This window comes from Lutjanus erythropterus, chromosome 4, assembly GCF_056507025.1.
Source record: "Lutjanus erythropterus isolate fLutEry1 chromosome 4, fLutEry1.hap2, whole genome shotgun sequence".
NCBI classification, from domain to species: Eukaryota; Metazoa; Chordata; class Actinopteri; order Lutjaniformes; family Lutjanidae; genus Lutjanus; species Lutjanus erythropterus.
This window is the reverse complement of record NC_139320.1, coordinates 44,623,255-44,651,002: the sequence shown is the minus strand read 5'-3', so window position 1 is coordinate 44,651,002 and position 27,748 is coordinate 44,623,255. Positions and strand designations below refer to the sequence as shown.

Below are 27,748 nucleotides of genomic sequence, written 5' to 3'. Positions count from 1 at the left end.
TGTTGCAGTGCTGCTGTGTGTTATCCTTATGAGTAACCTGTGTTATGTGTGTGTGAGATCTTGGATCAGCGTGTATGTTAACACTTGGATAGAACAGTGCAACATGATTTTATCTAAAGGACGTATTCACATTCTTTATATTTAATTTCTATTTTTTATATAAATGTCTATAAAGTTGTATGCACTTGTCATATTTGGTAGCCAGCTAAAAACAAAACCTTACAGTGTTTGCCAGCTAGCTAAAAAGTTGTGTCCAGTAAAGGGGTATTTTGGATTATTTGTTGTATGAGGTAATCATTTATAGTCAGCGAATTACCTACAGTAATTCCAAGGGCAGGGTCAGCAGCAAAATGACACCTAAAAAAAAAGAGTCACTCAAAAAATATGACTGTCAGACAGCAAGGCAAAGCGGTGAAAATAATCTAAATACAACACAAACTAGTGATACTGAGTTTTTTTTAAGGTGGGCCCTTTTTAAGTGGCTAAAATACATTTTGCCTCCTACACCAGGAGTCTTGCTGCTTCTCCAAAGTGGGATTGTGCATTTGCCATCTATTGTTCTGATAATAAACTGATTATGGATTAGCAGCTCATACAACTCCACTTCAAATAAGCCAAATGATCCTTTTAATGTTGTTCTATTTTGCTTATTAAAGCTGATTACCAGAGCAGGCAAATACATTTAAAGAGACTAATATAAATTGGGGTCTTTTGTACGTAATTGGTGTCCCATAATGAATTGTTATAAAAGCAAATGTGTTGACGATGAAACATGCTTTAATCTGCATTGATTATGCATTTCATTCCCATCACTTTCCCTGAGAGCTCAAAGCCATTTCTGCACAGATGGGCCTCCTTCTACCTTTATGAGCTCCAGGCTCTCTGCATCCCTCCTTTTCTTCTTTCCACTCTGCGTCTGTATGAAGTGCTTGTGTTTGCGTGCCTCCATGTGTGCATGCGTCCATGAATATGTATATTTTGGCGTCCAAACACCCGTGCCTCTGCGTGCGTGTGCCACCTCTGCATTTGTGTTGTTACTGCTGCTGGAGCCGCTCAGCCACAGCGTTTCCGCTGACCTGTCCTCCGTGCTGACTCAGCAAGTGTTGGTCCTCTCTGCATTATTCAGCGAGCTTAGCCAAGGTGTTAAACAGGAGCACATCACTGCAGAGGACAGGAGCATGCTAAGTGGACTGGCACAAGACAAGGAGAATGTAGAGATGTTAGCTTAGTGTGATACAGAGATCAGCTTGTAGAAACAAGACTGAAGTGGTGTCCCATTTCCATTCAAGTTTGGAATGGATTTGAGGATGTAGAGTGTTCACAGATTTTACCACATGTTATTTTGTAGTGTCAGTCTCATTCCAGTCACACATGACAAGTCAGGAACAAAAACTCTGATTGGTTGACAGACTTAATTCAAGACATCATGTGATTGCAGGTGGATGGCTAACAACATGCTAACTGTTTTCATGTTGGATTCATCATTATAGATTTATTTTATGATGTCTCCAAAAAGACACTGAAGTTCAAGGCTGGATTCCAAAGTTTCTGAAAGAGACAGGATTTCACTGGAGTGAACGTTGTAGGCACAAAAGTACTTGGGGTTAACCCTCTTCACTTTTCCAGCAGTTGGGAAACAACAGACAAGACTTTTCTTGGTCTTTAGAAGCTGCAGTGTTTGTTAACTGACACATCGTAACCTGCACTGTGCATTTACTGCCAGACTGACAGGTTACCGTTAACCTTTTCGTCTCCTCCACTAGCAGCGCCGTCACTCTCAGTCTGCCACTCTCTCTCCCTCACTTGCGCAGTGCACACACATCATGCACTGCCCTTTTCCTTAAAGGAGCCATGCTTTGCTTATAACACTGTCCTTCAGTAAGTCCAATACAACTGAATTATTTGGGCAGTTCATGGGTAAAAATGAACTAAATGCAGACGATTCACTAATACAATAATATCAAGCCTTATCAGCTGGCGGAATTTTACTTTGAAAGTATATGACTCAACCTTTGATCCCGCATCCTGCCAAACAATGAGACGTCACTATCTGACTGACAGTAATGTACGCTAGCTGCTGGCTAAAACTGATGACATAAGGGCAAAATTAGCTAAATTAAGCAGCAGAGGATACCAAATTGTGAACAACACATCGTTTAAGGCCAAAATGGACATTTGGGAGGAATTTGGTGCACTCAAAGATAATGAGAACAATGTTCTCAGAAGCTTTGCTGTTGGTAAAAAGTTTCAAAAAGTGTTAGCTTTTTATAACCACAAGCAAGGCACTCACTATGGAAACACTTCCACAGCTGCAGGAGCACAAATGCTGCACCACCAACACAAGTGAGTGACTGTGTGGTTAATTAGGGGTGTGGGTCGGGTCACGGGGCTTACATTCACAGTTCCAGGCGGGTACGGATATGACTGATAATTGCGGGTAACAGGTTGGTTCTGGTCCTCAGCTTTCTCTGCACAGGACTTCCAGATTCATCATGGAATAACATGTCAGTAATGTGAGGTTGAATTAATTTGTGGCCCGAATGTGCGAACTCCTGACATGGCTCTTTAATAGCAGCTCATGAAAGTGTGAAAACTGTCATGTCATTTCTGAGGTCCAGCAAAAATAGCATTCTTGTGCTGTTGGTGTAATAATAGCATCATTAAAGTATTTTCACCTCTTCACCAGTTGTTTACAGCAGATACCATCACAGTTACATATAAATGTTCTGAAAAAAGCTTATCGTTATCTTTTGAACTTTTCAAACACCGATTTTCCACCCCAGTTGGCTGAGTGCAGCTCATCCCTCTTCTTTGTACCCATTAGGCTAATTTGTCCCCATCAACAGGTGATGAGTCATAGGTGCCTGAGAGGCACTAGTGGATGCTAATGCTAATCAAAGGCCCAAAAGGACCATTGAGACTCGCTGGTGAAGATGTAAGGACCGGCTAAAAAGCTCCAGTAGCAAAGAAAAAAATGTCAGATGCGTGGTGAGTCACAGCTTTCCAATGATGTCTCCCATCTTTGTTTTTTGCCTTTGAAAAAGATGACAAAAGCAAAATAATGATGAATTTGCACAAAGAGGCGCTCATCACAACAAAGCAAGTGACACCCCTACACAAACATGCATATAACTTCACAGATGCACACAAAGCAGTTATTATCTTTGCTTATTTATGAGTGTATCTCAGACATGCTCTTTGGTGTAGCCAGTGTTTGAAGTGTGGAGGTATCTTGGGGCTTTGTGGACTTTCCCTGTCCTTTTCACAGTACAGTAGCTTCAGCAGTGTTTGCCTCTCTATCTTTCCACTGCTGCAGCTCCCTCTTTCTTTATCTGTTCTCTCTTTATATTTATTTTCTCCCCATGTTTCCTTTTCTTCTCTCTTCTCTCTCCTTCTCCACCACACTCAATCACTGTCTCCCCCTGTTTGTCTCTCATCCATCCCACCGTCCTTCATCTCTGCTCTGTCTCATTCTTGATTCTCCACCTTTCTTCACCTTCGTTTTGTCCTTCTCTGGATTTTTTCTGCGGGTCTGCTCCCACTCTTTCTTGTCCACTCTGAGTTGTGTGTAGTCTTTTTGAAGAGACGGCGGGAGCCCAGTGGGCAGTGTTTTGGCTGTTTATCTAACCTCTGTCCGTGTCACAGAGCACGCCTTTGTGTTGACTTCAAAGGCACGTACACTCTCCTCTGCACACATATATAGACACATGAGGTGTCACGATTCTCCAACTCCATCATTTGAGTTAACTTTGATTTTACGGTCATGATTCAATTTGATTTTTCTTTATTTTGTCGCACTGATGACTATGCCATTGTTCGACTATCAAGTAGGGTTTGGTCAGTGGGTCTGATCTAATGTACAAGCCTAAACCTAAACAATTTTATGCTAGTAGACGACACCGGGACTTATATGAATGTGATTTTCTAGTACATAGCAAGGTTATTAAAAGGATGCTCTCACCTTTGTTAGACCCTCCTCAAAAATTCAGTGCAGGAGCAACACTAGTATTTGCTGAACACAGCTGGCCTCAAGAAATGTAGCAGCCATTTCACTCATGCTGCAATATAATCCAGCGTAATAATGACAATCACCACCAACGTAAACCACAACTTTCTGAACACAGCACATCACAAACACTAAAAAAGTAATATTTCGGAACGCAAAACAGCAAAAGACTGAGTAGTTTTGTTAAGTTTGCTTGTGCGTTCCAGCAGGGGAGGGCGCCGTCAGTCTCTGTAGCAGAGTGCACATCTGATTGTGGTGCAGGGCAAAGTTGCTAACTAGCATGTGAAATACATTGCTTGATAGTTTCGAAACGATGTACCCGTCATGTTTTCCTTTCATTATATCTCTCAGATAATCATGTTACTGACTGTTTGCTGTTTTAGTAATGTAGCTTAAAGTCAGCTATATAATGTAGCAGATGGAAATGAAAACACAAAACAAAGACAGCTTTGTTTTTGATCTCTTTGCCCTGTAGAAGTTACTGCATTATGCTGTGAATACAAACCACTGACATAAATAAAAGATCTAGTCTGGTGAGAAAAATGAACACTTGAACAAACATCAGTGTGATAAGAACTACCTAAAAGAATAAAACATCTTTGGGAAATATTTATTTGGTATGTACTTTTATGTTTTATTTTGGCCCAGGTTCCACCTATAAACATTGAGGAGGCAGGATTTATGACCTGTACCATCCACCAGGGGCGATAAAGATTCTTCTTCTAGGGCGCTGTCATGTTGTCCATTTCTGTATATATCGTCTATGATACAAATAAAACCCTTCCTGTTTCCGTTTAAAATTAAAAGCCCCTTGCGTTTCAGTGGACAGAATGCCTATATTTCTTAACAAGTCATTTGTTGTTAACAGGAACTTGTGGTAAACTTGCTGACTTACAACTCCACTCAGCCATCACATGCACCACCTAGTGGTAAAAGCTGGTATTACAGATAATTGGTTTTATGCACCGATAACTGCGATTTACACTTACTTTTTAAAAAATGCTCAGAGAATTTCCAATTCTGCCTTTGATTTTAATTGTTGAAATTGCTCACTTAGATCAGTTTTCAGTTTAATATTGAAATTGTCACACTATTAATAGATACGCACAAATGCACTCACATAACATCCTTTAACAGAGGTATGTGTTCACCCACACAACACACACACACACACATTTTCATGCCTCCTCTCACATGCCAACACTCACACACACACACACACACACACACACGCACAGGGTGTAACCCCTCCTATTAGTGGAGAGTGGAGCAGGCTGTACACCCCACAGTGTCCTTAAGATGAGGAGTGAAGGAACATGAGAGAACAGGAGAAATGAACGGATGGACGTCAGCGTCATATGTTCTGTATGAGTGTGTACATCTGCCTCCTTATACTGTATACCTGCTTTTATTTACCTTTGTGTGTGGAAAGTCAGACGTGTGTTTGAAGGCATTTGTGGGGGATTTTAGTCGAGAGTGTGAGTCATCGATATCTTTACAGTCTTGTCACTGAGGTCACGAGGCACCAATATTTTCCAAAAGCTTTGAAATAGAAACTTCTATATGACAATGTTGCCAGGCAACCAAGACACTTCAGTGGATGTTTCAAACCTTAATAGCCCATAATGCACAGTGTGGTTATTGGAGGTGGATGGGAAAATAAAAGTGTTAAGTACTTTTTAAAGTCAAACAAAAATTGAAATCATCCTCATTTTATGCATAAGCAATTTCATTTTGTACACGGACACAGGATCGTAGGTCATCACAGGTCTGTAAAACCTACAAATTTTGTAGACTAAGTCTAAGGACTATCTTGGCCCCTAAGATAAAAAAGCGTTCACCTTGGAACTTAACCATACAAATAAGTGTTCAATGTTGTAAATTTAAATGGAGATGGTTGAAATCACTAATGATACATAACAAAAGCTATGTGTGTTTGGCAGAAATGTAACAAAATTTGTAGGTTTTACAGACCTGTAATGTGTTAAGGCTGCAACTAATGATTATTTTTTGTCAGTTAATCTACAGTGTTTCCTCTACATTCATTTAGGAGTGCCGTGTGCTCATTTGCATGATGCTAGCGTTGTTTGGGGGGCGCGGTCGTCAAGCACGTCAAGCACCTAGGTGACAGGGCAGAGTCAGAGGAGCGAATTCCCGAATTACAAATAAACAATAAAGCAGCGAATTACCGGCCGGAGAAGAGGTAGACGTAAGTTATTAGCTTGAGATAACTCGACATAGATTTTACAAGTTAAACAGACGTTCACAATATGTTGATGACCAGCTAACGTTACGTAACTTATCGGTAGTTTAAGTTAATTTGGCCCGGTGCCAACTCAGTGTCACTAACGTGAGTAAACTAATTGATAGTATTAGGCTAACGTTAATATCTACACGCCATTATGTAACAACTGACTGCATTTTTCAGATGAGTTTATTGAAATATTTCTCTAAGAAGAGAAACGGAACGCCTGCCCCCGCTGCTGAAAAAAATCCTAGAGGAAACACTGATCTATCAATCATTTTCTTGATTAATGGAGTTGTTGTTGGGTCCGTAAGTCAGATAATGGTGAAAAATGTTGCTCACTGTTTCTCAAAGACTAAGATGACGTCCTCAGATCTCTTGTTTTGTCCATAACACAAAGACACTCAGTTTACTGTCAAAAGGGACTAAACAAACCAGAAAGTGTTTACATTTGAGAAGCTTGGGAAATATAGATATTTTTTTCTTAGAAGAGAATTCAATGATTAATTGATTATTATAATAGTTTGCAATTAATTTAATAGTTCACAACTAATCAATCAATGTCAGCCTTCAACTGACAGTCAACCACTGCCATTAGAAACACTCAACTAGACGCCTCAATCTTAATACTTTCTGTGTATCTGTATACTTGGCATGTTCTGAAACGCAGAATCAGTAGAATTTGTCCAAGCTGTTCGTAAATACACCAGAAAGATGCTTTATTATTGAGTCTTATTCGCAGGATGCCAAATACAGACATTTTAGGTTGGTAAAGTGTCCAGAGTACAGCAAAATAAAGAGAAACACAGGCAGAGGACAGGTCTCTGCAGATACGACCACCACACACTTCTAGTGGGTCTTAAGTGGTGATTATAAGAGATTCATTCTCTGAGTCTATGCATTGTGGTTTTTAGAAATGTTTTGTATATAATGCCTTTAAAATAATTCATTCTGACCACAGCTCCGTGGCCATCAAGCTAATGCAGCAGCTCTGTTGTGTCCAGCTGAAGGGACATAATGCACGGAGTGTGTTCTTTTTCTATAATTATATACGGGTCTGCTATCCTCTATAATTCATGGATATGTACACCCCAGCTGCCTCGGCACCGATGTATCTCTCAGATGAACGGCCATGTGGACTGTCTAATGCACCGGACACTCTCACATTCTTTAAACATGTACTTTCCTCCTTGATCACTTTGTTAGTTAGAGTGGACTGAACTGAAAGGTCCCTCCTGTCCTCCTGTCCTCTCTATATTCTACCTTCCTCTCCAGGCCGTCGCTCCGTTCCAGCCTCCCAATTCCCCACACTTTTACGCTGACTTTAAAAAAAACATGCAGTCTCTTTGCATAAAAGAAAAAGATGGAAGTTAATTGGTTTTAGCAGCAAAGGTGGGGCTGCACCAAAATGATAATCTGGATGGAAAAGAGTGAGATATCAGACAGTAGAAGAGGAAGAGAGATACAGTAGTGACGCACTATATATATATTTTTTGAACATTTTCAATATATTAATATTTCACGCCTCAGGGACCAAGTCAAACCTTGGTCACGCCTCAGGGACCAGGGCCTGACTTGGTCCCTGAGGCGTGAAATATTTTAAAATGTGAGAATGTGTATCGAGTGTCCGTTTGCGTAAACCAAAAATAAAGAAAAATTAGAGCTTCAGTGTTTCTGTCGCGGCCAAAGAGAGAGAGGGGAAACGGAGGTGGAGAAGATGCTGCAGGATGGAGGGAGCAGAGGAAGTGAAGAGGAGAAAGGAGGAGAAGTGCGGGTCGAGAGCCGATGCTGACCAAAGCTGACACCCCTCGGCATGCGGCGTTCACCTCCAGGGTGTGTGTGTGTGTGTGTGTGTGTCTGTGTTTTCATGCCTCTATGCTCATGTGGGCGTGACTGAGAAACAAGGGAGAATATTTAAAGCTGATTTGTCATGAGAGAGTGGCAAAACAGTGGAGCCAGCATAGGCTTTGATAAGCAGCACACACACACACAAACACACACACACACACACACACACACAAACACACACACACACACACACACACACACACACAGGCCGTGAGCTAACATTTAGCCAGATGGAAAAGGCTTTGGTTATTTCTCATGGGTGGAAATACTCTGAGGGTGCGAGTACGGCTTCCCGCATCAACAGCTATTACGCGCATACATGCACACCAACATGGAGCCATATATAGTGACGAACAGATGTGCACATACAAACGCACTGTACACACATAAACAACCGATGGCATAAACACAAACACACACAAGACCACACATGCTCACACAGTGTTTACCAGCGGTTTTTGCTGCTAATGGGCAATGTTTTACACTCTGTTGTCAAACACAGATGAATAAACAATTCTGCAGATTAACAGGGCATGGCACAAATGAGTCCGTAATAATAATAATAACAATAATAATAATAATTATAATAGAGGAAATTTGTTTTTAAGCTCCTTTTTAAGTTAAATGTTTTCACTGGAAGAGCTTTAGTCCAGGGTTCCTTCATGCCAAACCCAAAGTGGCTTGTAATATCCTCACTAAAATTCAAACCATATTTACTAGACCTTGTGGTTGAGCCAGTAACTGCCTCACAATATGAATGAAGTTGGCCAAAGTCATCCAATGCTGCATACAAATTACAATGTGGCCTGCCGACTGCTTTATTAAACAGTCTGTCCGCTTCCCTTGTTTTTCAGATGTCTGTTTTTAACATTCAGACAGATTGATTGCTCCACTTTGCACCGCAGTCCTGTCATTGAAATGTCCGTGCTCCCTCAGTGTACTTAAAAGTGATTTTGTTCCCTGAGCAATAGTTTATCATTTTTGGGGAATACACTTATTTGCTTTCAGTTGCCAGGCAACCAGCAGAGATTCCAGGCAGTCGCTGCTACCACCCAAGAAATAGTCCAGCACATATCTCTTTATAAATACAGTACAATTATTAGGAATTTGATCAAAATTGCAATATCGCCTAGTGCAATTTTCAAATCGCAGTATCTGTTAAAGGCACAGCCATCAAAATACCACTTCCTGGAATAGGCATCATACTCGACAGACTTATATGAGCTGCATGTGGGATTTTAAAGACATATAGCAGCGATCTTGCAAATCGCATATGTCGATGGCCGTGAAACTCAGGTAAACACAAAAGGTTGTATCTATAGTCAGTGTTTGGTTTGTCCGTTCTGGGCCACTGTAGGAACATGGCATTGTATCATGGTGGCCTTAAGTGAACAGGACGTGTGCACTATGTAAATATAAACAGCTCATTCTAATGTAACGAAAACACGAGCATTCTTATTTTCAGCTTATTATGCACTGATGGGAAAACATACTTGTAAATATTTTATTTAATTTCTGCCATATTCTGACAGTAAATCCCAGTAAATCCTCCATACTAGAGCCGTAAGAAAACATCTTTGATTGGTACAGATCCCTGCAAAATTCACCCCATTATCATTTTAATATGCTTTTCAATGAAAATGAGAAGAGTGGAAACGTTGTAAAAAATGATCATTCCCTCTAATATCGCAAATAGACATGAAACAAATTTCATATCATGATTAAACTGAACAAAATTGCCAGTATTATTGAGGTATTGCTTAAATGTGCTGAAGAATTGTGAAAAAATTGTGTTGTTTTATACTGACTGAGGGCATCATGTCCTTTACAATATTAATATTTCATTGACACAAATCAAACCCATGTGTCTGGGAGACTGTTGATAACTTTGGTTGATGTTAGACAGTATTTACTGTGATTTATTTCAAGGCACAGACTGACAAACTGATTTTTGTTTCTTCCCCAACAGTGCTGTCAAAAATATCGATATATCACTAAATATTAATACTAAATGACTGAAATGCTTTCAATGCTCATTTTTTGCATGATTGATAGTACGGTACCAGCTGCTCACTCTTTCTCACCCTTTCTTCACGCACACTGCAGCGTTGTCATCTTCTCCTTACTCATTTGCTCCAGCTGAATATCCTTTATCATGTTAAAGCCTTGTTGTATTTCAATCAGGAGAGACAGAAATTTGGAAAGTCTTTGGTGGTTAGGCTCCATGGTGATGTCATCATGTATAAGCAGGTAGTGAAGCTGCGATTAAAGTAGAAATGATGAGCTCAACCTGGGCCCTGGATATGAAGAACTGTAGGTGAACAAGGTGGAGGAGGGTCACAACGATTCTGCACTGGAATGACAGCTGACAACAGCAGAGAGGAGAACAGATTTGAAAGTTTGCCTACAAAGACATGATTGGCTGATGGAGACGATGGCTACATCTGATTGGATAACTGACAAGTGAACACCCATAATCAGCTGATTGAGAATGAGCAGGAAAGAGAGTAAGAGAGAACTGTGAATGAATTACGTACGGTCTTCCTGATTGAACTTACGCTAAGCTTCATTTACCTTTTAATAAAAATCTAAAATTTTATACCCTAAAGTGAAAATAGTAATGAATACTGATATTTTTCAAGGCTTCAGGTTGAAATAGGAAATTCTAGTATTGTTTATCCCTAATAAATTTTCTCCAGAAAACAAATAAGCATGTATCCCAAAACGTTGAACTATTCTTGCGAATAGGAAATGATTCCCATTTTAAAATAATTTCATAAGCACATCAAATCCTGACTCCTAACAGTTTAAAACACTGATTTCTTTCGACAGAAACTGGGAATGCCACCAAGAATGAGAACAGCAACATCGCATTTCTCTGGGGACTTTTTCACAGCTGAAAGTGAATGTGTTATGTGTGTCCTGTTAGCTAGTGTTGGGGCTTATGAGAATTCATTTTGAGAGGATGAAAGCCAGACAGGATATGTTAGACGGGGGGTGGCAGATGTAGGAAATGGGGTTGCCTTGTTATAGGTAATGTCCTGTGGGAGTGTGTCTCTGAGTGGGAATGTATCATATGCAAACTGTCACTCAAGAAAAATAGTTTGGTTGGCACAAAATAGAGACTCGGATTAAAAAGAGGTGGCGTTTAATATTAGGTGAGTGTGTGCGCACCTGTGAGTCGAAAATCAACTTTTAATTAAGACAGAAATATGAACTTTAATATATTGTCTCCATCATCGGTTCTCTCCAGCACTTTCTCCACTGAGTTTTTTTGTTTTTTTGGTCTCTGATGCACACTGGTTGCTGAGTGATCGGAGTGTGATTGGCACTTGGATCAGAAATAGATCTCAGAGGCATGAAGAACATCACACCCTGGCACTGGAGGTGGGAGAGCCGAGTTTAATTAGTGAGAATTTACCCACATGCATCCATGCAAATACACACATACAATCAAGAACTTTTTTTTTTTTCCTCAGAACCTGGCACATCTACGAACATTCTTTAATAGATCCCACGCACACACATCACACAGTCACGCAGCATCATTGTCACGGTTATTTAAGTGTCAGATCGCGAGACTGAAAGCTTAATTGCCAGTGTCAGACGTTACGTGTACGTGTGTGTGTGTGCCTGTGAGTTTAACTCTAGGGGTGTGAGTCAGACTGTCAGTGATATTATCAGTACTTTTGACATCATCTTATTTCCTGAGATTGGAGAACTTTAACTTTCTGACAAGTTCAGAAGAGATAAGTGTTATATGACAGACACAGGTTCTGTATGAAACACATTATTAAAGAGAACAATTCTTTACTTTTCTTACCTTTGATGAGGAGCATTAGAAAGCCTTATGTTACAATGTTATGTTGCACAGGTTTGTGCAAAATAACCAAGAATACAACTGTAGTGTAGCAAAGATGCTACATTAGAAAACCATTAAAGGAGACGTCTGTAATATATTTACTGTAATAAATCATAAAATGACCAAAATATGTCATGAAAGATCAAGGAAACTTCTCTGACAACACTGCTGCAGCCATGGGGTCTGCCCTTTGAAATTCTATTCTGGAATAACTGTTTTTGTTTTCCCATTTCATGTTAATCTGAGTTTAAATTAATGCTGAATGTTTGATGAATGAGTTCGTGTCTGGTTTATGAGTCAAAAGAAACAATTAATAATCTTGTAAAAGGCTTAGCGGTTAAATGAAGCAATATGTTAATGGAGTTTGGCAGACAGTAAGACAGGCAGTCACTGAACTCAGTCCAGAGTGTGTATTTTCAGATCAGTGGCCTTTTGTTTTCAGAATGACATTGAGACTTCACTTTGACAGACAATTGACAGTTAGAAACAACTGATCAACTTACAGCGTAGGACTTCTGTCGCTCATTATTGACAGTTTACGATGTTGCATGTGCTCATGTGCTCATGTAATTACCACACATTTCTCCTGTAAAATGTAGTTGCAGTTCATGTTCAGTAGAAACAGCTGTGTTTAAGAGAAGAGATACCTGGGACTGTTTATTCAATCCTTCACAGGATTATTGAGTATCACCATCACAGTGCTGAAAAAAATGTAATCATTCCCACCTGCAATCATTTTTTCTGTTGAAAGACACATTTACTCAGCCCATTTGGATGTTTTATTCCACAGGAATGGTGCAACTTTTTTAAAAAATAAAATACCTAAGAAATACATTTTTTAAAAAGTCCAGATCCACTTGAGGTTTCTGCCTGTTCAAAAGAAGTTTTTTTTTCTTGTCATAGTTGCCTCAGTGGTTACTCTTGGTGAGAACTACTGGGCTCATAGAGAATACTGTCTAGACCTGGGGCTGCATTTATAACACTGACTTAAGTAGTGAGTAAGTATGACTTAAGCAGGAAACCATTTATAAATAGCTCTTTACGTGACATGAAAATGATCTTATCTCTTAGCAAAGTCTAGACTTGATCTAAGTGATTTTCCCACTGGTTATGGAATCTGTGGTGAACTTTGCCTTAGGTTTACGAACAATGTCGTAGGACTGATCAGTTAAAGGTGTGAGGGATTAATTTTGACACACTCGTGATGTGTTTGTCTTTGTTGTTAGTTCTCTGGCTTCAATCTCCTCCACAGTCGCTGTAATCTTGTCTTCCAAAGGAGTTTGCTTTTCTTTTTTGGTCCATGATTCCTGATTCCTGACTAAACAATAACCTCAAGCAAAGTGTTATATATATAGTATATTCTATGCTCCGTTTATGAATCCAACTTAAGCCTCTTCTCTGTATAAAAAGTGCCCTGAGATAATTCTGTTGTGATCTGGTGTTATGCAAATAAAAATGAATTAAATTTAATTATAAAACACCACTTAGCCTAGGACTGGAAAAAATGGATTGTAAATAATATCTTGATATTTTCAAACTACTCCACAATATACAATATATATCTCAATACCTATCTGTAAAATTACATACCAGAAATTCTCAAATAATGATCCTATAGAATACGATGCATTGCTGTAGATTCTTGGAAATATCAACAGAATGAGATTTTTGATAAATAAGCATCAGTAATGTGGATATGATGACTAAATGGTTCAGGCAAACAGTAGAACAGCTAGAACAGTTTGGTAAGTTCAGAAAATCTGTATCTACTGTAATGCAGCTTTTAAAACCAAGAAAGGACAATATTTAAGCCATATCGCAATATAACGACACTCTCATGGCGATGGCAAATCCATTTAATATAACATTTTTTGTTTAACTGACATCATTAGCTCTTTTAAAGAGATGAAAAGAGAGACAAGAAGTGAGTGGGTGAGAGGGAGTGACAAATTACACTGAAACTTTATTTGGTACCATATTTGGAGGCAATTTACTGGAAAAACATATCTTAACATGCATGGTTGGGCTCAGTAATAACAGCCTCTCATAATTTCATATATTTCATTCATCCTGTGCCCGTCCCGCAATGACATAATTTGGACAGCGACACACTCTTTTTTGTGTGTGTTGGCCCTGTACTCCAGCAAATTGGACTGTGCAGTTGAAGTGCTGACTTTGCTGATTTGATGTTGATCCACATCAGATAAACAGTGTCGCATTTGAAGCCCTTTTTATATATAAAGTCTCCCAATTTTAAGGAAACAAAATAAGTTGGACACATAAATATACATGTAAATAAAGTCATATATTTAACATTTTGCGATTCTGTTCAGTCAGTGATTGTATTGTAAGTATATGACCCACAAACATGTGCACCACCATCTTCACTGCTTGCTTGTTTCTGGGGCTTTTTGCCTTTTTGCCCTCAGGTGTGAGACACAGGCTCAGGTGGATTGAGCAGTTTAGTACATTGCACTGTTTAGCCATAACTGTGGATGAGTTGCCTGTATGTTAAGGGCAATTTTCCCATTGTATTGTCCATAGATGCCATCTACAGAGGGACACGGAGTTGTATGCCCCTGAAAGTTAAAGATGGAGTTGCAACACCCCCAATCCTTCCAAAGCAGGAAAAAAATGCAGTTGTAAAATTGCCATAGACTAATATATTTCATTGGCATTTGAAAGGATCAAGTCGTACCATATGCAATATTATTCTCTATTATTATTATTATATTATTATTATTGAGGTGTAGTGTGTCTTTTCTTGCTCTTTTGTGTTACACACTGGAATACACCGAGCACTTTAATTAATTGTTTAACAAGCACAAAGCACCATGAATTCAAACACTTCTGACCTTTAATGCAGTCAGTAGCTACAGTAACTTGTGACTTTACCATCTAAATTAGACTAACACAACGTGATTTCTGCCTCTAGCTTTGTGTGCAAATACTTCAAATGATCAAATAATAAAGATGAAAAGTGTGCGCTGCACTTTAACAAGGGATCAAATGTGCTGGATTGAGATTTGCTGCCACATTTAGAATCCCAGACAAAACTCTGAAGTGCAGAAGAATGCTGGATTCATACTTTATCCAAAACACTTCTAGGTGAAATGCTGGCAGATATTGCAGCATTTACCTCCAGCAGTTGGCTGTGGCAAAGAAATGTCCCTCACTCCAGAAAGACGGCCAAAACTTTGAGTGATCATTAACTTTATTAGGCCGACTATCTAGCATTGCGGCGTGCACGGTGCCAGCCCCTCTGCTGGTGTAGCAGCAGAACGCGAACAGAATATGGAATGCGTCTCAGCTTAATATCATGACTTTGAAAACACCAAATGACTTTCTTTTTAACAAATTATGTTTATAATGTGTTTATAATGTGAAGAACTGTAAAATATGACTTCATTGAGACTCTACAGACAGACAGTGGCAGATCACAGGAAATAAACTTGGCATTTCATCGTTTCAGCTGTAGCAAAGGTCAAGCTGCATGCAGCATGCGCAGCTCATATTATCATTATAAATGTTGATTAATGTTGAAATGGCATTCTTTTGGCTCAATAATTATTAATATCCCCAGATAACACACTACAGCTGCCAGGTTTGGAACCCACATACATTGGGATAGTATGCGTCTGTTCACAGCATAGAAAATGTCTAATTTTCTGGAAAAATATTAATCACAACTCCTGACCATAATTCACCATCTAACATAACACAGGCTGACATTTTTTTTGCCCCCCAATGTTTAACCCAAGTCGACACCCATGACATTGTCCAAAATATTGGTGATGATGTAAAGAAAGCTAAGCTAAGCTAAGCTTAAGCTAAAAGTCAGCATTATCAAGTTAAACATGATTTAGTACAAAGCTTAAAAAAAACAAAAAACAAAAGTACCACCATCCTAATATTCCCCAGACTGCACTGCATGTCAGAAACATACAGTGTGTGTCGGGTTCCTCAGAATTCTGCTCAGCCCTGATTCCATTTCAGTGTTTTACCCCAAATCATATCTATACGCTCATTTGTAAAGCAGACAGATGAAATGTGAAATGTAGCTGCCAGTTTCCAGCACTGTCAATTCTCTGGACTGGATATTTAACAGAAACCTCTTTTCTTATCATTGTATCATTTGCATGAATTTGCACTGGTGTCATTGACATCACTGCATGATTTATAGTCGGGTCAATGGTGTGACTGAGAAACTGCACCCGAAAGAACCGAGTGCTGCTTGAGCAAATTTACATATTTTTCCATTTTAGTGTCTTCATTCTTCTTAATGCTTTCTGTCTCCAGCACACTCTCCTCTGTCTCACACACACACTCATACACACACCTGGATGGATGGACACACATTATATCATATGCCTGCACCTTCTATACACACTAAATGAGTGGTAATAGAGTGTGAGTAGTAGTTGTGCACAATAGATACTTGTTTTTTAGTAGGAAATCCTAAGCCTACGTAACCAATCAGCAACCAAAGCCAGAGACAACTTGAACAAATTTAACATACAATCCATATGTTGTGTGTGGTAGGGCTGTCGAAACAACCGCAATTTTGAAATATTGCACCACTGACAAGTCAACCATAGTCGATGGCAAACAGCCACAAAAAATGCTGTCGTCAAGTTTTGTTTTTTTCATTTTTGATTTGCACTTCAGTGGGTTTTAAATGAATGAGTAAATGCTTTAAAAAATTGACAAGCATTCGAGGGCCAGAAACAGCTCAAGCTCGAGGATATTGGCCGTCTGTGACTTGGCTTCAATCTGGGAAGTTGTGGGCTTCTCCGTGTTTTATGCTGTATTACTGTTATTTATTTTTGTAGGTTAACCTCTTGAAGTTGTCATTAGCAATGCTAAGCATCAAATTTGGCTACTTCCACAGTCTGGGGCAATGTTGGACTAACGCTGTAATCTTGAGGGACAGTCAAGAGAAACTGTGCAATGTTAAGCCTCATTTGAAGTAAATGAATAGTTGAAAAAAAAAGTTATTTGATAGAATATTGCCCTTGAGGTGACAATTCAATTCATTTGCAGAGTTGTGTAACTATGACTAGCACTGAGCAGCTAGCTTGCTCAGACCATAAAAGAACTGCTGGGCAGTGACTTGAGATCCACAGATAACATTACACTTAAGAGTTACTGCACTAAATTACTTCATCTATCATAAATAAAATAATTTGCAAAAACAAACGAAAGAATGGTGCTAATACCACATACCGGGCTGTGGAGCCAACTGAAATAATCCCGTGGGAAATTTCATCAGCGGGACAGCCCCAGTGTGTAGCATCGTTAAAAAGAATAATAAAAAACTATAAATCTCAAAAAAGAAAGATTAAACCCACATAGCAACAAAACTTCCCCTGGACAAACAGAAATGTTGGCTGTTTCTCTTCCCAGATGGATAGATGATCTTTTAGTGTCCAGAAAAAACAATAAAATGGACACAAACATAGACATAAAGCGATCAAACCAAATTAAATAGAGACATGCTATGAGCCAAAATGGTTGAAGTTTGGCAGCTAAGCCACTGCTGGTGTGCACAAGACACTCTTAGTCCAGCTTCTCTGTCCACTGGAAAACACAATACATGTAACAAACATATGAAAGCAAACAAACATGTCTGCTTTGCTGCAGTTACACTTTACAATACAAGAGCAGGGACAGGGAATATTAGAAAGATAGTTACAGAAATGTATATATTGTCTTTTGGCAGGTCAGGACAGAGCAAAAGTGCCTAATAAAGATGCAAAGAATTTTGTATCTTTGTCGAATATTAGATTGAATGCTGCGCACAGAGGGAATTCAGATCATCCTTTCACTCATCTCAAAACCTCAAGACTCTCTGCTGCACTCTGATAAAAAATGTTTACACTTTTTACAAGTACCTTTCTACAGTAGCAAGCAGCATTCGTTCTAGCTGCCTGTGCAGAGCCCAGAGAGCACTAAAAGACAACACCCACCTCAGCCACAGCCCATCCCCCCTGCTGCTGTCTGACAAGAGATACAGAAGTGTCCGCTGCCATACAACCAGACTGAAGAGCGGCTTCTTCCTTCAGGCTGTCAGGCTTCAAAATTCATCCTCAGCACTCCTGCATGATTTTTTTAAATTTTTATTTTCATGACTCATGTTTTATTCACCCATTTACTGCATATACAGTAGTTTTTGTACACTCTTTGTTTTTGTGAGGCACATTAAGGCAACTACTTAAAAATGTCAAATGTAAAATGATCAATAAATTAAACCTGTCCCTTAAATGCCATGCAAACTTCAAGCACAGGATGATATCATATGACCTTTTAATGGATAGAAAGAAAGTCATTAGTTCACTTACTAACTTCACCAGCCAGCTGAAAGGCAGCCAGGCTACAATACTGTGGAGAAGGACGAGAGAGCTCAGAAAAACAAAGACAGATTAATGCATGTGACACATGTCCTTAGCAACTCCTCTAGCACCGGCGTCACGTCCCTGCTCATTTTTGCTGTTGGCCTTGAGAATTTTGAAGACAGTCATGGCTCCTTTGATACATGTGTTGTACCAGCCACTTCTGTTTACCTGACGGCAAGGATCTTTGCATTGCTGATGAAAACTAGACAGAGATTCAATCAGTTTACCCCCAGGTTCACACTGCTTCCACATAAGCACCCAAGACCTGTCAGCAGAGGCCACTAATGCTGTAACACTGCCAGGGAACCATGTTTGTAGTTTCTGATGGGGTACCAGCTATATCTCACCCTAGGTCTCTGCTAGGCAAAGAGCTTTTACCCACCAAAGCATACTAAGTCCATCATGATCTCAGTGACTGCCTGTAAGTGTGATTTTTCACTAGGTGTTCTGGGTCCGATGCACACAGACAACACGGTCTGTAGATTGACACGTGGAATGCAGAACTAAAGTTTCTGTTTTTACCAATAGCAACATGTGCTGAGGTTAGCACAACAAGCTGATTACAATGTGAGTCAATCCCAAAATGTCACAATTGAAAGGCTGGAGCTGGCAGATCTGCCTATCTCCTTTAAATCAGTTGTCTGGGAGCAGTTTGGGTTACCGGTCAGCTATAACGTCAATGGAGAGGTTAAGACATGGGCGGTGTGATGGCACTGCTTTGTTGTAGGTTATGTGAATGGAAACACATGTGACAGCATCAACCAGATTAAAAGAAAATTATTCTTATGCATTTGTTATTTCGTCCGGTTGTACTTAAGTCACAACTAGTTATTCCCTGGTAGGGATTTATTAACATCTAACATTTGACTAACTACATGATGGCTCCATTTCTCAGCCCTGGAGGTTGCCGCTTGGTAGGCGGTTACTAAAGATCCATGTGTGTGGATGTCAGAATGGAGTTACAAAGTTAACCTCAGATCTAAAAGCTATCTGTCTACCTTATAATGAAAGCAGTGCATTTTCTATGTGTACAAATATAAATGTCAGTGAGGAACAGACACATGCAGTGTTGGCTTGAGACAAATGATTTACACTATAAAATTACTATTCCAGATACAGAGAAATGATAATGGTCACATACACATAAACATAAATTTCCCCATGAACATACGCAAACACACACACACACACACACACACACACACACACAGCTCTGTTCCCTAGTGACCTTAGTGGGTGAAAGTTCCTGACACATAAGCACTTTTATGACTGAGTGGACCCACACAGTCAGGCTTCTGATCAGCAGAGTGGAAGAATTCCATTACAAACAAACTCTGCCTCAACACACACACTCACACACACACACACACACACTCACAAATGCTCATGCACGCACATTGACATATTCACACAAGCATAAATTACGGTAGCCCTGGGAGCTCAATATGCTGCAACTTAGGAAACACAAGCAAACAGACAAAAACTCAAGCAAAGTGAGAAAACATCCATACCAATTTGACAACACATGCAGTAGTAGCAAATACATTAAACACCACTAAATACAGACTTAGACAACAGTGGAAACCCTTTCCAAGATGCTTGTTGTCCCACTAAAAACATGTAGATTTTAGCTCATTTTTCACCTTCTTCTCTTTCATCTTCATGGGTCACAGACTATGGCAACAACAAGCACACACACAAATGCATGTACACACACTCTTGGGTACAGTGTTAATTGCTGAAGTCAGAATTGGCAGAAAGTGCAACTCCTGAGGAGCGCTGAATGACCGATGAGACAGAATTACTGACTGAAGCAAAGAGGGGCGATGTAAAGAGAGGAAGAGAGGGAAGGACAGGATGGCACGGGGGGAGGAATTAAGAGAAGTTTGCAGTGAAGAGGTAGAGGAGAAGGCCAAAGCTTCATCATCATCTCCCAGGGGTGCAGGCTTGTGGTGCCCTGATTATGCATTCAGCTCTCTTTCTTTCTTGCAAAAAAAAAAACCCACACACCCCTCAGAAAATACAGCCCTGTCAGCCTACTTCAGCACACAGCTTGACCTTAGAGAGTGTGTGTGTGTGTGTGTGTGTGTGTGTGTGTTTCTGCGTAAGGAATTTCTTTCTAATTTTCAGGAAGTCAGCGATAAAGTGATGGGGACAATTAATGAGTTTTGTTGTGGAAATATGAAAATTAGATTTATGACTGAGTTGATTAATCAGGATTAGGACATTCAGTGGGTGTGATTATGATGTTCATCAGCACTGATGAGCAATTATTATACACTAAACATGACTTTAGAAAGCATTATAGTTTATAGAAGTCAGTAAAGCAATACAGCTAATAAACAGAGCCCATGGCAGATCATAGCCACTGTATTATTCTTTATCATTCTATATAATTATTGTGAATATCTAATTTTAGAATAAGAATTTGTGTTTCTATGTATGTACATACAACAAGCTATTTGCTATTTTGGTACAGCTGTGCAGTGACCTTCACTGGTATTTACACACTACTGTATACTGACTTAAACGAAACATAACATGAACATGTTTCATGTGCAAATAGTTTTGTCATAAAATCAAAATTTTGACTTTGATACCAAAACCAGGTTTAGTATCACAATACCAGATACACTTGAAACTGATATGATACTAGTTTGACCCTCAATACTTAACAGATCAGAAACAGAACGTCCACAAGGGACCCTGAACACACAGTATTCTGCTGGAAAATCATAAGTGTACAAAGAGAGTACAAGACACATTTACAATGAAATTTGAACTATTACATTTTAATTTCTTACACAAAAGCAAATTGCTAATGCATCATTGTATTTATTGGGTTTAATATTAACATATTATTTATTACAGACCCATCCTGCACAATGCCTGAGCAAATATTTTTCTATGAATAGTTCTACAAACTATGATTCTAACAACAGGCCACTAAAGTATTCCACTAAAACATTACTCCAGCAACACAGACATTTTTTTTTATTCAGAGGCATTATGTTCAATAAAACTTACAGTGGGAGTCAGTGTGCCTTTTTTACTGGCCATTCTATTTGACACTACAGAGCCACTGCAGTTTAAAAGTGATATGTAGTTGGTGCTAGCAGCCCTGTGTTGCTGTTAAGCTATTAAACATTTTTAAAAAATACAAAAAATGTGACCCCCAAGATTTTGTTCTGATCCAATCTACTTTACTTGGTGAAGGTACATGCATACACGGAGGAGAGGGGAAAAAAGACTGATGGGAAATAACAGAGAAGAGTGTCCTTAGTGCGCAGTTCAGTCAGAAGCTGACGTGAACGCAGACACACACCCTCAGTGCTGGGCGAGGTGAAAACTCACTTCACCTTCTGTGTGAACACACCAACATGGTCCCACAACAATTACCAGATACCAGACACTTCTTAATAAAAACCACTGAAAAAGTACCAGATTTTGTTGTATTGTGCAACGCTACATGCAAAACACACTTTGTTCCCTGTGGTGACAAGTATTTGTTTACTGCAACAGTTTTTTATTCCTGACAGAGAGGAGTGATGTCACTTTGTTCGTCTGGTCTTCTCAAGAGCTGCTATTAAACAGGGTGTGAATTTTGGTCACTGGAGAATTATTCCTAATGCGTTTGCTGGATCTCTAATTTCCCTTTGACCATCATGTTGGTTCATGGCCAGTTCTCCTCTCACATTTGCTGGCGGTATTCATGACCGGCAGAGCATTATTCTGAATATTTTTGTGTCCAGATTTCCCTTTTGTGCACAAGAAACATCAAAATATTACAGGAGCGAAAAGGTCAGACTTACACTTTGAAACAAGCGCAGATACTCAGACATATCCTTGAATGTCTTCGCAAACACAATGTTCAATAGATCCACAATCACTTTAAAATTTCACTCTCACCTTCACAGAATCATGACAGATGAGGCATATTATTCTTTCCTCTTCTTTTTCCTGTACTTCAAATGTTTTCTTTTCACACTACAAAGGCTAAACCACACCAGAAAGGGCATGTTTAAAGAAATAGTTCAGGAAATTCACTTATTTTATTACTGGCTAGGAGTTCGATAAGAAGATTGACTCCACTCCTATATGTGTATGTACATATAAAGCTACCACCAGCAGCCAATTAGCTTAGCTTAGCATAAAGACTGGAAACGGGTGGAAACAGCTAGCCTGGCTCTGCCTGAAAGTTAAGATTCCTGCCAGGCAATACCTACTGCACCTACCACCACAACTTCCAGATGCAAACAGTGTAGATTTGCATAATTCTGAATAAAGACGTTAGTGTGCTATATTGTATAGTTTTCTTTTTCTTTAAGATGTATCAAGTAGCTTAATGGTATTGTAACAGAGCATCCTGGGTTCAACTGTATTACAGAGGCAATAAACGGGACAATATGTCCAAACTTAAACATTGATGTTTATTTATTTGTTATTTGTTTACAATATTGTATGTGTAGAAGATGTGCATTATTTAGACTCACAGAAACAAAATTCCAAATAATTTACACTTGATGTTGTCTATTAAGTGGTCAAAGCCTGCACGTCCCACTGGGAATTATGGTTATTCAAAAGGTTAATTTAACTGATTATGGTTATGATCAGCTGATTGTAACTGAATTTAATTTCAACAAATAACCAGTATCATGTTCAAGTTTCAAAAAATTGACTTACTACAACAAAATGGCTACAATGGGCACTAACGTCATCACACATGAACCACCACTGAGCATGTTTATTGATCCCAGTATATATGAAGAGTTAAATACATGTGTACATACGTTTATAGTACATGCAAAAACAGTGCATGGTTATGACAATGGATTCTCATGATGGTCATGCCAGTTTTTCCCTCACCAAAAACTTTGGAGACTTTTTTAGTCATCTTCCCAACAAGCTGCCACCTACAGATTTTGGACAGTAACATTAGACAGTTAACTTTCAGCTTTCCAGCTAAGCTAACCAGCTGCTGACTTTAAGTTAATATTAAAGGGACAGATATGAGAGTATATGGACTTGTCTTCACTGAGATAATGCCTTCACTTGGTTGAAATATCAGATTTGTCATGTTTGTCTATATTTGTTTTGTTCTTCTGTATGTGTCTACCTGCTGAAATCCCTAAAAATCTATTTTTTGCATGCAGATTTGCATTTTGTGTCTCTGTGAACAAGCTGCTTTGTGTGTTTATTTTACAACTGGACTAACTAACTGATTAGTTGTAACCACTAACAGCCAGCAATCGCCTCACCACAGACTTTTACCGCAAAGAGGAAAACATCACAGTAACACCGGTGGGTGGAGCCATCCACAGCCCACGCTACCCCAACGCTTACCCCCGCAATCTGCTGTTGTCATGGAAACTGCTGTCACCGCCTGGGAGCCGCATACACCTGGAGTTTGACGGACACTTCGGCCTGGAGGAGGCTGAGAACGGAGTGTGCAGGTAAGACAATGAGATTCAGAAAGAAAAACAGATGGAGAGGGGAGTACAATACCTGAGTGGAGGAAAGACGGATGGAGAGTCAGAGCACAAAGAGGAGGAAGCATTGATGAATTACAAGCGGTTGTAAAGAGAAAAAAAGTCAGATGAAAGTAACAGTGATTAAAGAACCCGAATGTGAGAGAAGGAATGATGGAGAGGAGTGAGAAGGAGGAGGGGAAAAGTTTATGGAGCAAAAGTCTCAAGTTGAAAGGATGTACAAGTGCAACAGTAAAGCATGTGAAAATGATTTGTTAATGTATTCATATTAACACACCAACAATAAACTGTGATTGAAAGGGTGTGAGAGAAAAGAATATAAAAAGGTGGAGGGGGTGGAATCACTATGAGAGAGATGGATAGTTGAAGTTTACTTTCTTGGCAAGAAGTATAAGAAGTTTGTCCTTGAGGGTTGAGGGGAGAAAATAGACTTTTTAATCCCCATATGCAACTCAGCCGTCTTTGTAAGCACTTTGCGGAAAAGACAATGGGGAGCAGGAGGGGGGAGAAAAGGAGGGAGGAGGGATTTGGAAAGGTAAGAACAGGGCGAAAGTAGCTTTTCCCTGGTTTTTCACGTCTGTTTTGTCACATCGACTGTGTGTGTGTTTGTGTGTGTTTGATTGATGGACTCTCTAATTGACTGGGGCATTGATTGCTGGAGTGTTATCCAAGTTACCCGGAAACTTTTCCTGCAAAATACTTGTTGTTTGTGAAGTGCTGCTCTGGCAGGGTGGTGACTTGAGGATACATCATAAATTTTGTCTCATCATCCGAGCTGAAGTATGTTTCTGTGAATATCCAATCAGTGTTGATGGCAAATGTCGTCGGTTGAAGCAATAAATTTGTCAGTGCATGCTGTTTTAACCAAAAAAGCTGATTTTTAATGCTGCAGAATCTGTTTTTCTTCCTGTGTCCAGTGATGTTACTGGAAGCGAGGAAGAAATACAGACTATTTCAGCTTGGACTTTGGTCTCTGGGTAGCCAGAGGACATGCTAGATCGGTATATTTGCGGTGTTGGCCTATTGCACAAATCGGATGGGGCAAAAAAATGCCAGCAGACAAGCAATCAGAAAGTTTGTAAATAGGCATGAAACGAGTACTGGTTTTACAATAAACCATGGTAAAATTTCAGACTGGACTTTTTCAGACTAATGATAAGTCATTAATCAATAATTAATAATTATAATAATAATAATTACTGATTGCCACACTTCAACTGCCACACAGCAACAGCCTAAATTAGTAAGTCTTCCAGTTGCAGGCGTAGCATCAATGCAGGTTTATTTTGCATCAATGAAAACACTGACCTCGCAAAGGACATTAATCCATTTCTAATCATTTAGAGATTGTCAATATAAAACTTGATTAAACAGTTTCAGTGTTTGTAGTACTTTTTGAACATTTTCAGCACATTTTAACAATACCATAGTAATACTAATCTGGGAACTAGAAAAATCTGCCAAGCCCATGTTTTCATTCGCTTTGGCAGTTAATTAATAATAAATAAATAGTAATAATTAACATTTGCAATTAGTCGTTAATAAAGTAACAATTTAGCCAGATCATCTAAACCCCTTAAAAGTGTGGTTTAACATTTTGGAAAACAGGCTTATTGGATTTCTTGCCAAGAGTTAGATGAGCTGGAGTCCACAGCTGGTTAGCTTAGCGTAGCCCAAAAACCAGATAAAACAGCCAGCTACAGCTAGCCTGGTTCCGTCCAGAGATAACAAACACCTCTAAAGCTCACTTATTAGCACATTTTATTTGTTTGTTTAATCTGTACTAAAACCAAACTGCAACGAAGGCTAGCTGTTCCCCTCAAGTCTTTATGCTGAGGTAAGCTAACCGGCTACTGGCAGCAACTTAATATTAAGCCTATGTACATGACAGGGGTATTGATCTTCCCATTTAACTCTAAGCAAAGAAAGTAACTTGGTATAATTCCTAAAATGTCAGACTCTTGCCTTAAAGGACCAGCGTGCAGGATTTAGTGGCTTCTAGCGGTGAGCCTGCAGATTACAAACAATTTATTTCACCCTCCCCTTCCAAGTGTGTAGGACAACTTATGTTGGTTGCAAAACTTCAGCAAAATGTGAACAGCCATATCTAGAGCCAGTGTCTGGCTTGTCCATTCCGGGCTACTGTAGAAACTTTCTTGGATGAGGACCCATGATTTTTATTTTAAAACAGTATAATGTTTTTTTTTGTTTTGTTTTGTTTTTTCACCGATGAAAAGTATTTCTGAATATTACATTCCATTTCTGTCATATTCTGCTAAATCTTACACACTGGACCTTTGATTTAGACATAAAAAGAAAACACAGCTAAAGTGAGTGTAATAATCTCTAATTGCACAGGAAAACTCAGAAAAACTATCATACACAGTCTGTAATCTTTGTTTTCTTTTTGTGTCACTGAATTCCCAGATGTAAGCAATTAAAATAACTGAGTGAGTGAGTTGTTATCGCCAAAAAAGATGAAAACCACATTTATCCACTCATGTTTCAGTTTCAGAGTCTCACCATTTCTGTTTTCTTGACATCATTTTTATTCTACATCTTCCCCTCTTCCCTCCCACTCATTCATCTACCTCTCCATCTCTCTCACACCAGGTATGACTTTGTTGAAGTGGAGGACCAATCAGAGACGAGCACTATAATTTGGGGTCGCTGGTGTGGGCAGAAGGCACCGCCTAGTCTCAACTCCAAAACCAACACGCTCAGAGTCACCTTCAAGTCTGATGATTACTTTGTTGCAAAGCCAGGATTCAAAATCTACTACACGCTGCTGGTGAGATGCACACGTTCACTCTGATGAAAACACAAACACACTGTAACACACACACACAGGTGACGATGAATCACGAGCTGTTATTTGGGACGCAGCTCAAAGTTTTCAGTATTTTTGTGTCATGTTGGGTTCAGCCCGAGAACCACTGCGATGCTCCAGGTAAAATGCCTCTCTCACTCTTTTACCTCCACTTGGCAATAAAAGAGAGGGATGGGATGATGGGGGAGATTAAAGGAAGGAAGAGAGGTAGGATCTAGTAACACTGCTGGGTAAAATGCCAAAATGTATTAGCCAACTGTTCTTTTCTCACACGTCCACTTGACAGCAGAGGAGAGACGGAGGGATAGGGGGAGGAGGGCACGAGGGATGACGAGAAAGGGTTCTCTTAAAGGCTGTCAAAGGAACGGATAAGGAGATTAGCTTTGTCATTCTGTCAGGAGGAGGGAAGAAGAAAGAGAGGGACTCTGATTTGAAGATGTTCTCCCACCCTATAATCAGAGGGGAAAGGGGAAGAGAAAGAGCAGCACAGAGACAGAGAGGCATTTAAAGATGTTCCCTGGCTTCCCCTTTTTATGAGTGCAGAGGAGAGAGGGGGGACGAGACGCAGCATCACAGGCAGGGTCGAACTGGTGGCATCGCTTATTATCTGAGAAAAAAAAAAAGTGGTGTGAGCACAGATGGAGTAAAGGGCAAGACTGAGACAGAGGAGGAGGGAGAGAGATACTGTATTTGCAGACGATCCTTCACTTTCTACGTTCATTTTGATATTACAGCTCCTGTGAAAACATTTACTCTGGCTCTCATCACAGCTTGTACCAAAAGGTCTACACATCACCAGCAAAAAAATATAAGAAGTACTGAGATTGTTTTTTTACTTCAAGGATAAGGCTGTCATTACTCTACATGTTCTGTATTATTAAATCCCAAGACCAATGACTAATGTGTCTAACTTCCCTCTACCTGTCTGTGGCACTCAACCCAACCCTTCTTACTTAAGATGTAAACATAAATATAGTTTCATTTTTTCAAAACCAGTTGAGAAATTTCCTAAAACAGCTGGGCATAGTATTTTAAGTATCACTCAGACTGTAATTCATTATTATACATTATCC

General features: G+C 39.5%; 1 protein-coding gene across 1 annotated transcript in view; it reads left to right on the top strand.

Annotated features, from left to right (window-relative positions):
* The window catches only part of pdgfd (platelet derived growth factor d), an 88,210-nt gene that overhangs the window by 23,231 nt on the left and 37,231 nt on the right, over nucleotides 1-27,748 (top strand). The window contains exons 2-3 of the mRNA XM_084716632.1: nucleotides 23,620-23,809; nucleotides 26,459-26,636. Of these exons, the coding sequence (XP_084572758.1) occupies nucleotides 23,620-23,809; nucleotides 26,459-26,636 (368 nt within the window). The remainder of the gene's footprint in view (nucleotides 1-23,619; nucleotides 23,810-26,458; nucleotides 26,637-27,748) is intronic.